Source organism: Suricata suricatta, chromosome 12 (assembly GCF_006229205.1).
Source record: "Suricata suricatta isolate VVHF042 chromosome 12, meerkat_22Aug2017_6uvM2_HiC, whole genome shotgun sequence".
NCBI lineage: Eukaryota > Metazoa > Chordata > Mammalia > Carnivora > Herpestidae > Suricata > Suricata suricatta.
Genome location: NC_043711.1, coordinates 101917622 through 101931733, shown reverse-complemented (window position 1 = coordinate 101931733; position 14112 = coordinate 101917622). Strand labels below are relative to the sequence as shown.

At 50.2% G+C, this 14112-nt stretch overlaps 1 protein-coding gene across 1 annotated transcript in view; it reads right to left on the bottom strand.

Annotated features, from left to right (window-relative positions):
• VAPB (VAMP associated protein B and C) overlaps positions 1-14112 on the bottom strand; it is a 47276-nt gene that overhangs the window by 14236 nt on the left and 18928 nt on the right. The window contains exon 2 of the mRNA XM_029917522.1: positions 7291-7443. Within this exon, the coding sequence (XP_029773382.1) occupies positions 7291-7443 (153 nt within the window). The remainder of the gene's footprint in view (positions 1-7290; positions 7444-14112) is intronic.

The following is a 14112-nucleotide window of genomic DNA, read 5'->3' as shown; positions in this document are numbered from 1 at the left end:
CGCTCAGTGCGATCATGACCTGACCTGAAAGCGGGAGTCAGAAGCTCAACTGACTGAGCCACCGGGTGCCCCGGTCTCAGAGTCTCCTACCTTCAAGATGCCCCCCTCAGTCTCAGCTCAGGCCTCCACGGACCTGCAGGCCTCTCACCGAGGAGAGGTCTCCCTCCACTAACCCTATAACCCTATCAATTTAACACCCCCCCCACACCCTATTTACTCAGCGGCACCACAGCCTCAGGCCAAAACCCTCCTGCAGAACCGCCCCTTCTCCCAAGTAGAAAAAAATCAGGTCAACGCCCCCCAGGCTCCTCAGATTTCCGGCTCTGACCCCACAAGCCGGGTGCACGCTGTGCTGGCCACGCGCCCACACCCTGGGTGCTCGTCACGACCAAAGCCTCCTCTGACCACGCGGGCCGCACCTGGCTGTTGCTCTTGGCCTTCCTGCCCTGCTCACATCCCGATACGCCCACCCTCCAGGGCGGAGCCCCCTAATCTGACTTGGTGGCGGGGGGCCTCCAGGGGCAGCACACAGCAGAACCGCCTGGGGGGGGGCTCTTGGTAAAACACGGGTGGCAGGACCCCCCCTCCAGGGCTTCTGATCCAACAGACACGGGGTGGGGCCTCGAACGTGTGTCTACACGATCCAGATTCTGCCAGCCCAGGGACCACAGGTGGAGAACGCATGTTCGGCACGTCGCCCGACACTGCAGGCCCCTCCAGAAGGCGACCTCACGCCCTCCTTCTCACCCGGAAGCTGATTCTGCCAGTGAACACTGTCGATGTGAAGACGCCAATGCTCCGCCCCACACGTCTGCTCTTCTGCCCAGTTAGACTGAGAGCAGGACTCTGTTCTGGCATCGCACGTTCTGGGCGCTAACCTGTCACTGCTTCACAGGTGTGTGCCTTCTTCGCTTCCAAGAGTCAAACACCCCTGAATCATGCTCCCTCTAAAAACCTCCTTGGGGCAGCACAAAGAGAGAAAGCCCTTTTTAATCCTCAACTGTGTGGCTTCCCTTCTTTCCTACCTCCCAGAGCCCTCATACCCGGGGGTGAGGACGGTGGTTTCCAATCTCCCCGTCACCCCCGTCTTCTCCCTCTCTTCCTCCTTTCCTGTCACCTGTGCGCAGGCTCTTCTTGGCCAACTGTATGCACGGCACAGTAATGTGGTCACGGCTCCCTCTGTTAAGCTGATCCGGAGAAACAAGTCAGAGCGCAGGATCAGCCTAAGAGATCAGTATTTCCACAATGAGGTAAACAATTCTCGCCTAAAGCAAAGCAACTCAACATTTTAGACCCTGTACCCTTACCCTGAGAAGACGTATCACTTCTGTTAGGATTCCCAAAATGTGGAAAATGCACCTGCTCTCCTGGACTCTGCCACCAGGGAGCTAGTGACGGGACTAGGGGGCCACTAGACAAATAATTTTAACCATTTATAAATAAGTTCACATTGAATCGTCTCTGTCTTCTCTACAGGATTTTCCAATTCGGTACAGCGCATCTTGGATGACAAACTCCCGCTGTCTGGCTAACTCATCTGTGCAGAGCCGAGCAGAGGCGCGCCTCGGTGTCGCTGGAGAGGAGGCGTGCCCGAGGCGGGCGCCGGCCGGGACACCGGGCTCCTTCACTCACTCTTTTTAGAAGGATCTTTTAAAATACACATCTTTTTAAAAACTCCAACATACTTTCCTGTCTCCTATAATCCTTGATAATGGAATACAATATGGCCTTTCCCTGATTACGCCAGGGACTGTGGACTCCCATTACATACAACCTCAGAGCGCTACGGCCCCTGGGATGGGCCAACTGGGATCCGGCGAGCGGCCTGGCCTGAAGCTGGTGACCCCCGGCCCCTAGCCACTCCTCCTGTCCTGTCCTCCCCTGTGCTCACCGCCCAGAGCCCTTTCACTTCGTGCCGGCCTGTGATGGGCTGAAGACCAGGACAAGGCTAACGGGGACTCTAAAGTCAGGGTAAACAAGAGAGTCAAGTGAGGCGCTCAGGTGCATCAACACCCAAGAAACTGTAATGAGTGAAAAGAACGTCGCTTTCGGCTGCTCCTTAATTTCCGCTCCTCAGAGACTGGGCAGAGAGCTGAAGTTACCTTCCACTGATTGAGGCAGACCCGGTGTCCCTGACACGTCCTCCTGATCACGCTCTTTGAAAAGGTAAAGAATAAATAAATCATGGGGCGCCTGGGTGGCTCAGTCGGTTAAGCATCCGCCTTCAGCTCAGGTCATGATCTCGAGGTTCATGAGTTCAAGCCCCGCGTCGGGCTCTATGCTGACAGCTCAGAGCCTGGAGCCTGTCTTCAGATTCTGTGTCTCCCTCTCTCTCTGACCCTCCCCTGCTCATGCTCTCTCTCTCTCAAAAAATAAATAAAACGTTAAAAAAAATTTTTAATTAAAAAAAATCATGTCATGCTCATGAAAAATGAAACACAGGATTCTTAAGAAACTTCAATATTACAGTAAACTTTTTTTTAAAAAACCTTAAAAAGCATAATTAGGCTGGATTTTTGTTAATTTCCTTTTGTAAAACACCAGAATCTCTCATCTGGTGAAAAAGACTAAAGACATCTTTTAAGTATGAATGTGAGTTGCTCTTATGTGAGAGTAATAAGCTTGGTTCATGAAAACCATCTATAACAGAGCTCGCTTATCAGAGGCTTCCAAAGCAAGTGACCAAACGAGGAAGAATGCTGCTGTGAAGACGCCCAAGCCCCCAGCTTCAGCCTCTCCTGTCAGCCCTTGACAAACGGACGCCCGCTCCTCTCTCCAAGGGCAGGGCACTTACAGGCCGCGCTCATCACCTAAAAGCCGCAGCCCAAGGTTGACTGGTCCAGGGCCAGCAGGCAGCTCCGTTAAACTGAGTCAGCAAAATCTTAAAAGGATTAATTATCAATTGCAGTACTACCCAATTACATTAATTGACCACTGTTTCCATCCAAGAAGAGTTGCTGATACTCATTCTCTGTCCTCAGGATTTTACTGCAAGAACTTGATGCTTTAAAATGGGACTGAAGTGCTGCACCGGGCTATCTGTCGGGAGTGAATTCTGCTCCTTAATTCTTTGAATTTTAATTTAAAAAACACAGATTCAGACACTAGTAGATTTCTGTTTGTTTGTCTTTAATCCATTTTCAATTCCCAGGGTACACTTAGCAAAGTGTATCTGTACCTAAATATTGGTATTTTTAATGACTCTTTCCAGTGCCCCCCCCCCCACAGAGATATTTTGCATTTCTAATTTGCCTGGTACAAAGGCAACCAATGTGCATAATTGAACTGCAAATGGAAGCATGCTCGCTACTTTAGTGAAATTAGAATTCAGTGAAGGTTATAAAAATATTAAACTTAATATCATATTACAGGAAGCATAAGTATTTTTGATGGGCCCATAATTTTACCACTTCACCTGCTGCATCCGCTGGCAAACATGGTTTGGAATATTAATGGAAAACTCCCTCATTATTAAACTGCAGTATTAAAAAAAAATTCACAACCATTAACAGCTTACCACAAAGACATTTTCAGAAATTATCTACCTTAAAAATGTTTTCCCACCAGACAGTTCAGAAAATAGATTTAATTCTGTAAAGCGAGAACAAACGGAGGAGACCCCCCGCCGCTTCAAACAATTCATTAATTCAGAAAGTTCTATCTCCCCTGCATTTAAAATCTCAGGGGGGAAAAAATCCAATCTCCTCTCCTCCAATCTCCATTTAAGTGTAGCTATTTTGCTGAGGTCCAGATCTGAATAATTCAAAACCATCTCTAGAAGATGGGGGGTACCGGGGAGCAAGGGCCAAAACTACGGCATTCAGGGCCAATTAATGCAAACGGAGAGCTCTCTGCGCCCCCCCCCCCACGACACCGCCTCGTGCACTCGGCCGTGGGGAGGACGGGGCACGGGACTCCCCCCCAGACCCGGAAAAGCTGCACATTTTCATCCACTGACAGAAGACGTTCAGGTTCTGCCCGTTTCCAACCACGACTTTACCCCCTAAGTGTATAACACAGAACTGTTATTTTTTAAGGATTCAATAAGTGATTTGCCATCTTCTGAAGCTGGTGACACGACAGGTCAGAGGGGGGACTCTTGGCCCACCGCGTCAGCTCCCCTGAGTCTCCAGCCTGCCCGAGGGCGGAGCAGAGTGCCCCGGGGTGCTTCAGAGAGACACCTGACGGCTACGAAGTCCTGCCCCGGACCCAACCCTGCTTGGTGCGCCTTCAAAGCCTCAGTCCCTCTGGCCAGCTACCTGGGCGGACATCCTCCTCCTCTCTCCTTCCCTTGCCGCCCCACTCTCTTCAAGGATGATTTATAACCTTGCCTAAGAGCACATCCTGAGAGCTTTCAGGAATGGGAGAGAAATCATGTCACAGGCATGTCCTGGGCAGGGGTGCTGTGACACGCTAAGTGGTAGGGCGGTGCCGGTCGTAATACTGTGAGTTGATCTGATGACCACCTTTTTATAGATTGTATTTGAAAATCCACTAGTGGCTTTTCACCAGAAGACAAATGCACATCATAAAAAGAAAAAAGATCCGCATCTCTTCTTAAAATTAAAGAAACTCCATTAATTAATAAAAATGTATGGAATTTATTTATTCCTAAAAAGGCCATTCAAATAGGTACAATCCACCTTCAACAAAAACTAGGCGGGTTTTGTCAAAGCTGGTGGGGAAATAATGCATCCCCCTCTCATACCGGGCATTCGGTCAACACAGCACTGGGAAACTGTCGGATAGTCAGGACTCCTTCCGTTTTACAAATGAGAAAATTACAACCTAGAGACGTCCGGGGATCGGCCTGAGATTGGCCAACAGGGTAAAGAGCGCCACTGAGCTTTCCGCTCCGGTCCCCTGATCTCGGAGGAGGGAGGGGCGCCGAGCCCCGCCAGGCCCGCGCCCAGGGAAGGGGAAGGCTGGCCTCGGACCCCGCGCCGCCTGTCTGCAGGTGTCCTCTGGTCCTGAGGGCAGGTCCTCTCCCAAAGGAACGCAGAAACTCCAGGCACTCACCGAGATGTCTCGTGCAGCTGCACTCTAAGGGGAGAAGCCACCTGGAGAAGGCCAGTGCTTTCTACCTCAAGATGCGAATGTCTAACAAATGACACAGTGGCCCCTCAGCACCCAGAACTGCAGCAAATGGGCGCGAGCCTCCGCTGCCAGCTGGAGGTGCTGCCCCAGACATGCAATGACGTCGGGCTTCACCCACGTGCACCTCAAACACACGCCAAACAAAAACAAGGGCCCTTCTCGGTGCGAACATGATCTTGTTTCATCTGGGAGTAAGGCCTGTAGGCGCACGGACATTTTAGGACTCAATTACTCCCCCCGCAAGTACGTGCCGTGTTGAGCACCACGGTACTTGATGTTTTACACGCATCTGCGAGCGGGGCCGCCCCAGGACGCCGCGGAGCCGGCTGCCGGTCACAGAAGCGCCACCGAATCAGGAGCAAAGCTGGCTCCGAACACCAGCTCGGCCACTGACGGCCAGGGGCCTCTAGACAGCCACACCCATTTCCCGCACCTTCCCTTCTCCCTGGGAAACAAGAGGCTGCAACCACGCACTCTTGCGTCTGCCTTGCGCAGCTCATTATAAAGCAAAACAAACGCCCAAGGTTATCGCTTCAAAAACCAACCATTCCTGTGACGGGGGAAGGATGACTCTTTCTGACACACGCGCGTGCGCACACACACACACTTATATTTAATACTGGAGAGCACACCTACGCTGTACAACAGCCTGTGGAGACTATTTTATTGAGAAACCATGTTGCTGCCCCCTTATTTACTGTGAAAATTGGTAATTCTCGTCTACTGACAACCTGGCTCAAATCTGATATGGGCAAAGAAATGAAGAGGAGAAAAATAAGCCAATAAAAGGGAATGGAAGATTCCAGCTACCCTTGATTTCAACGGAGTAACTGACACCGTATGGGTCCAAGGGGTACAGAAGGGCCACGACCGTGGACCCCTCCCCTTCCCCAGCGTGCTCAAGTTCCGTCTGGGCTTTGGAGCCGGACAGAACGCCCCCCACCTCGGCCCCGTCGCTTGCTCGCGTCCCGAGCCCACAGCCTCCCGCCTCCCTCTCGGTCCAAGGCAGGTAATGGCGCTTTCCTCGCAGGGCAGATAACAGAAATGACAGGAGATAACGTGTGTGCTGGCCCAGCACAAAGGAGACCCTCAATAAAATCTGGCTCGCGCCCTCCTGACTTCTTGGATAACAACCCAAGTCGAGAGTCCAGATCAGGTCTTGCAGCCCCAGAGAGAAGCACACCGGGCGACGGCTGGCGTGGGAGCACTGTCATGAGAGAGACCAGCGGAGGTGGGGAATAAGAGTTTGCAGAAGTGATCCGATAATGAAACACCTTATATCTTTCCAAAGAGGTGAATCATTTTCTTTTAGGTGTCAAATGAATAGCCAAATGCATCACAGTCAAAACCTGTCATGGAAAAAGCCAGTCAGGTACCCATTTCAAATGAGCAGCAGCTTCTAACGATGCGGAGCCCTCCGGGACACAAGGCCTCCTGGCGCAGAGGATAAACACACGCCCCCACAGCTCCTCCACAGACACAAAAGGCTCCGTGGATCCAGAAGTTCTAATGAGCTGCGAGTTTATTCCATTTCTAAAAGACATTTAAACTCAAACCCATCACTCACATCTCCTTAATTCTAAACCCAATTCTCAATCTGGGCACTTCACCAGCATCTCTTCAAAAAGCTGGACTTGGGAAAATAGGCGCATTCTCAGGCGGAGAAAGAAGAGCCCATCGACGCGCACAAGCCCCACGCCCCTGAATACACTCCCGGCTCCTCCAGCCGCCTCTCCCTGAGCTGTTCACAGCCAGTGAAGTGCGGTCACCAATCATTGGCAATGACATGAGCCTAATGTCAGAAACCATTTAGCCTAAATAAGAAAATAACTCCATTTAGCGTTCTCCCACAAAGTAAAATTAAGTTTGTTTAGCCCTTTTTTATTTATTGCCAAAGGGCAGATTTAATTTCAAGGGAGTGAAAACCAAACTCATTCTGAAGTAAAGTCTGAAGTTACCACTTTAATTTGGCTCTAACTATTGGGGTGCAGAAGGCTGTAAGCATTAAACCACAGAGGCATCAACTATGGAAAGACCATCAGGCGAGCGGTACCAACTAGGCTCTCCGGTCAGAGGGTGGACGGCGGAGGGCGGGGTCTCCCGCCCTGACCTGCTCTATCGGGGGCAAACTTCACCCCACCGGCTCCGGGGGACTTCTTAGCCCACCTACTGGCCTCCAGTCACACAACTTACCGGATACATTAATCGAGGCCCCCGCGTCGATGATCCCGCTGTTGGGCCTCACACAGTACCTGCGTGGCGCTGTGGTCTTCACCTTAAAGCACACATTTCGGTCTGTGGGGTTGCCAAGCTTCAGGTTGGTGGTGACGACGTCGGTGAAGGGACCTGCGGGACGAGATGGAGCCAATTAGAGACCTTGTGAGGGGGCGGAGGAGGGGCTGGGGGGGCCCAAGGTCCAAACCCAGCTCGCCGCCTCGGCCGGGAGGAAGGCATGCGGTCAGCGCCCCAGCAGTGGCACCTGAGCTCCAGCATGCTCTCACCATGCCACCAGGCCACCCAGCGAGGTGCCTAACGCCCAGTCTCTCCTTGAATTCACACAGCTCTGTGGCCACTGCGGCTTGCAGATGAGAAAACGGAGGGAGGGCGTGCGCAGTCCCGTCTAAGTGCCCGTGCTGGTGCGCGGTGAGTAGTTAGGATGGGCGCGCGGAAGCCTGCGTCCCCAGCCCGTTCTTCGCCAGCCTGGGCTAAACACTGATTTCCACAATAAGAAGATGAACTCTAACGGGGAGAATGTGGAGGACTAGACGGGAGTCCAACATGATTACCAAGGGCCAAGTGTGCCCAGGGCGGCAGACGCAGGAAGACTGGGAGGTGTTAATGGTCTATAAACACAGAAACCGCTAACAATACGGTGCTGCCGCCGGGCGGGCTCATGTCATCTTGGGCGACAGCAAGTTCAGCGTCCTGCTAGGCAGCCCACACCTGAAACATCACGTTCAGTTTTAGAACTACTCAGGCTACTGGGGAGATTGAAACAAGGCTCAGTGCCCTGAGGGTATTTTTTTATTATTATTTATTCATTTTCTACTTTATTAGATTTTTTAATTAAAAAAGTAAAACATGCTTCTTAAAACAAGCCAAACAATAAGAGACGTATAAAGAGGAAGTTAATAAGCTTTCCCTTGTCCCCCGAGGTAACTGCTACGGGAGATCTTTTCACATCGTCTGTGCTGATCCCAACAGTGCGTGCGCACATGTGCGGAGAGGGGCCCCGACAAAGGGGGTCACAACTGTGCACAGGACTCTGAAACTTGCTTTTCTTCCCGTGCGCCAGTCGCCGTTCCACCACGGACGCCTGGCCACTAGCTTTATGAAGGGCTCTAGCGGGAGGGCTGATCACAAGACCTCTTTGGTCTTTTCAACCCTTTTTTAAATTGACACCTTTTCACCATGTAAATCAAGGATATCCGAGTTTCTTCCAAGCAAGCTCTTACTCCCATCTCTCCATTTGTGAAGAAGGAGGGGATGGGGTGGGAAGGTCCGTGTGCTCCTGTGCTTGGAAACCAAGAAATACACAACGCTGGCCCATTTGTCCCTAACAAAGACCTAACAAAGACATTCAAATCTGTGCCTTTAAAATTTTTCCATGAGACTCTAAGCTCCTGAAGATAAGGATGATACGGTACCAGTTTTTAAATTTCCAGAATACAGAACTCATTCTGCATTTCCGGGCCCTGTGCCTGGCCTCTAGTAAACATCCCAGGGTGTGTATCTGGACAGACAGAGAGACAGGCAGGCAAGCAGGCAGGCAGGCATATCCACCAAGAAGGAACCTACCTGGCAGATAAGGACTAGCAAAATTAAAACCTCAGGCTACTCTCTCTCCTTCAAAAGTGCTCAGGGTATAAAAAATCAATTTGACATGGGCTTAACTTATATATAAATTAAGAAATCAGTAACGATGAAAAGGAGGAAAGGGACAGGGACTCAATTCCAAAATCAAATACACTACAGCCAGTTCTGCTATAAAGCTTATTTTGAAAATGTGAATTTGTTCCAGTGTGATTGATGTGCATGTTAGGGAGACAATCTGAGCATAAAACAGATTTCACATTTGCTTATGCAGATTCTGTCTGCAGGAAATGCTGTGTGAACAGAGGGTTGCAGCAGCTCGGCCGTGCTGCCGAGGGACACGCAAAACACCCCCCTACTTGCCCGTCACCCCCCAGAAGCTGCCTCATTCACCTGCCGGCCAGTGGCCAACACCCACCCTCCGTCCTCCACTGCCCAGTGACCCGTGAACTCCAACTCTTCTGACGGCCACTGCCAGAGGCCAACTCCACGTCTTTTCAAGGTCAAGTGCCATGTTTACTCCACTATCAATGTATTTCCTACCCGCTTAATGTGTGTAAAACCACACTGCTGCTTTTACTAGGTTCCGACCTGTGTGTGTGGGGGGGGGGGGTGAGACCCACAAAGTTTTTGAAGGCTGTGCACTTAACCCCATCCCCCCTTGTAACCGGTGGAATTTTGACCGTGCTACTTTATATCGTGGGGCGGTTTCCAGGAACGCATATGTTGCGTTACAGTGAATCAACCACACTCCTGGGTCATCCACTGTTTGGAGTTACTTATTCTACAAGTTATTCTCATTCCATGGCCAAGGACACACCTCAAGAGAATCCTTCCATCCATCTGACTACCTTTCCAGTAAGCCCTGTCTTTGACGCTCTGGGAGTCCAGCATTTCGTAGGTGCAGCTGTAACCAGATGTGGCAAAAACATCTTTGCTACTGACCCCCATCACAACGACCCCGCATACCACGCCCCAAGCCATCTCCTTACAGGGAACTAAAGGCTCCCCAAGATGGCAGGCACGCCCTGCGGCCTGGAGATTTCTAGCGACAGTGAGGGACAGCCACACGCTGACAGCTCTCCAGCCTTGCCTCGAGTTTCTGGCATTGAGGGAGAAACAGGAGACCGGGTGCTGAGACAGGGCTTGGGGGAGGATGAAGGCAGCCGCTCTCCGTGGCCCCACCCCCAGAGCACACAGCCTGACTCTTGATGAAGACGGAGAAGGTCTTACCCCCATAAACAGGTCTCTCTGTTGCCTGGGAGCGGAGACCCCAGCAATAATAAAAGAAAAAAAAGAAAAGCTAATAAACACAACTCTGCTCTTCTGGGGACTAAGAAAGCAACAACACACATACACGCACACATGCACACGCACAATGGAACATGCACATGGGCACAGTCACCTCGCGCGCACAGTCCCTGGCCCTGACGCAGGACTGCCAACCACGAGCGTGCAGAGCGCCTGCTCAGCTCCAGCTCCCACAGGTCGGGACAAAGGAGGGGAAAACACACGATGCAGGTCGACGCAGAGAGACACCTGAAAAGGGGTGAGCTTTCCAATATGAAGCCTGGGGGCAGGGAGCCACAGTTTGAAGGTGACTCATAGAATGCTCAGGCCTTCACATTTTCCAGATAGAAGTGTAAAGTTATCAGTTTCAATAAAATTCTATCTTGGGGAGGAGTGGTAAAAAAAAAAAAAAATTCTGTCTCAAGAACATGGGAGCATCTTCACATCAGAACGCCCAGAATTCATCACGGCCCACAGTCACATCCCAAACACTACCTGTCTTCCTAAGGTGGCCCAAGTGCACTGAGCAGAAACCAGGGCTGCCGGCGAGATTTCACGGTGACAAAACTAAGAATGTTTACTCTTTCCACCTCCATTGCAGAGCCTCTTCGTCCATGCCCACCGCAGGACGCTGGGGGCGGGGGAGGGAGCACCAGAATTTAAGTATTTGTTGATCCCTTACACTGACCTTTGCTTCTAGGTGCTTAACTATAAACGTTAAATGGTTTTTGGAAATTCCTCCAGTTTATTAAATGTTTCAACCCGTATGCATCACATAAAAGATAGTCTCGATCATTAAAAGGTAAATCAGGGGCGCCTGGGTGGCTTAGTCGGTTAAGTGTCCGGCTTCGGCTCAGATCATGATCTCACAGTTCATGGGTTCGAGCCCCATGTCAGGCTTTGTGCTGACCACTAGCTCAGAGCCTGGAGCTGCTTCAGATTCTGTGTCTCCCTCTCTCTCTGACCCTCCTCTGCTCACACTGGTTCTGTCAAAAATAAATAAAAAGCATAAAAAATAAAAAAAAAAGACAAATCATATTTGTAGTAATAAGCAGGATAAAATAAATAACCCAGATTTCTCCTTCAGCACTCAATCTTGGGCCATTAAGTGTTTGAGATTTCTTGGGCTTACAGAGGTTTTTATCTGTAAAAATCTAGAGGGAACTATACCAGAAATGCGTGCAAGTGAACGAGATCGTTGAAACAGCGGTCTCGGGAGTAAAAACCCAGACATTTTGTGAAAACAGGCCCGCCCTCCTCTCCCCGCCCCAGGCCATGTACTCCAGGAATTTTATTGAAAATAAATTATATTCAATTTGAGTAATTATAGGAAATAAACCATGTTAGTGATCTCCCTTTCCCCTGTATTAATGAATTAGAATATACAAAAACCTCAATAAAAATGATGTAAGGGCTTATGAGCATCATTCAGATTTTTACTAGTCACTTTCATTTCATAAAACTGCCATTTCCATTAAAGCATTATGTAAAAACTGGGATTTTACTGTCCCAACACGCACATTTGTCACCAACGGATTTAAACACTGCTTATAAGGTACAGAGTCAAGTTTACGAATGAAACCTCCTTCCAGAGTTAGACTGTTTTCTTGCAAGAAATCAAAAATGATTCGGTACCTCTAGAACCACAGCACACACTTTTAATCATTTTTCTTTCCAATTTCCTATTCCTTACTTCAAATAACATTTACATTAAGCCAGGAACTAAGGATCTAAAGTGCGGAATGGAGGTCAAATACATGAAGCAATACGAATTGGGCAGGAAACAGAAACGGTCTTTAACATTTTTTCTCTTCTTCACAACTTGAATAACAATCTTTACGCCCTACATTATGCATATTCATCAGTGAAAAGTCTTGAGTCTGTAGGTGCTCACGAGTGACACGCTCTCACTGGTGGAGGGAGAAAGCTGGCACCGAGGCGTGACTTACAGCCACCCCCGGTGTACCTTCCCAGACCTGCCTGAGAGAGCAAGCACAACGAAGAAGGCAACGCAAGCTGAAAGGAGAAACAGTTCATTTTTCAGTAGTAATAAGCAAAACGGGAGCCTTGGAATTATAAAGCACAAAGCACTCGTTTAAAGGTCAAAGAAAGGGGCGCCTGGGTGGCTCAGTCGGTTGAGCATCCGGCTTCGGCTCAGGTCATGATCCCTCGGTTCATGGGTTGGAGCCCCGCATCAGGCTCTGTGCTGACAGTGTGAAGCCTACTTAGGATTCTCTCTCTCTCTTTCTCTGCTCCTCCCCCACTCCCTCTGTCTCTATTAAAAATAAGCTTCAAAAAATTTTTTTTTTTTTAAATTTCATCAAAAACGGCCAGATAAACTTATCAAGCAGGAAACACAAGAGGATCCTGTAGAAAAAGTACTCCATTAACTCTTTAAACCTTTTACTGGTCAACGTACAGTACGAACGCTGCACCTCCTTCCTGTATCTTGTGTTCAGAGAAAAACCAGCCAACAGAACTCCTCCTTTCAGAAAACGCAAATACCATTTTTATAAAAGATAACTTGAGAGCTCAGGTCCCAATGACTGTAAAATGCAAGAGTGGAAGACGCCAAGTAAACCCGAAGCTCCACCTGGGCCTCACTCGCCTGTGGGGCCTCCGGCACTCCTGCCCACCCCATCTGCAAGCAGCAACACAGAACCTTTTAAGGGGTAAATGTATCAATTCATTTTTACTTAGCAATTCAACTAGAACACACGCGTATACAGATCGATCTGTAGATACAGGTAGCGCAAGAAACTTTAAGACTCCTGGAAGATAACACAAGAAAATCTAGATGGCCTTGGGTCTGGCACTGACTTTTCAGATACAACACCAAAAGCCCTGTCCATGAAAGAAGTCACTGACAAGCTGGACGTCATTAGGAGGAAAAACGCCTGCTTTCCAGTGGGCGCGGTCAAGGCATCAAGACAAGGAGCCACAGACCGGGAGGAGATCTGTGCAGAGGACACACCGGGTAAAGGACTGTCGTCCGAATATACAAAGAATTCTGGAAATTCAGTCAGAAAACAAACAACACAAGAAATGGGCGGAAGTTCTAAACAGATTCGGCGCCAAAGATATACAGATGTGAAGTAAGATAAATAAATGGAAAAAACATACAAATAAAAACATGTGTCATTAAGAAAGAGCAAATTACAAAAAAAAAAACCCCAAAACCTGAAAATGACAACAATGATGAAACAAACAGTGAGACATCCATACACACCCATCAGAAGGGCCAAAGGCTACACCACTGACGTCACCAAACGCTGGCCCGGCTGCGGAGCAGCAGGACCGCTCTTTCGCTGCCGGTGGGGACGCAGCAACGGTCCGGCCTCTTTGGAAGCGGCGTGGCCGTTTCTTACAAAAACTGAACACACCCCTGCGTACGATCCAGAACTGCACGCCCTGGACTTCACTGAAATGAGTCAAAAACTCATGTCCACACAAAAACCTGCAAGTCGATGTTCACAGCAGCTTTACTCCTACCGTCAAAACTCGGAAGCAACGAAGGCGTCCTTCGGCGGGCATCCAGGCCGCGGCGGCCGCCGAGCGCTAGACTGCGGCGCAGCGCAGCGCAGCCGTGGAGGAGTCTCAAATGCACGCTACTGAGTTACAGGGGCCAATGTGCAAAGACCTCAGCCGCACGTTCTCACTTACACAGCATTCTAGAAGAGACGGGTGGTCGCCGGGAGCAGGGAGGCGGGAGGGGGACTGAGCGGGCGGGGGACCGGGTCTGCGAGGCCCGTGAGCCTCGTCTCCTGACGCCGGACGGGCCGGCGCAGCCCCCCCCCCCCCAGACCTGCCAGAACCCACGGGACGGACAACAGGAGCCTGGGCCCCGTGGGGACGGCGGGCCTGGGGGCGGTGCGTACCGGCGCGGGTCCCCAGCTTCGACCAGTTGACCAC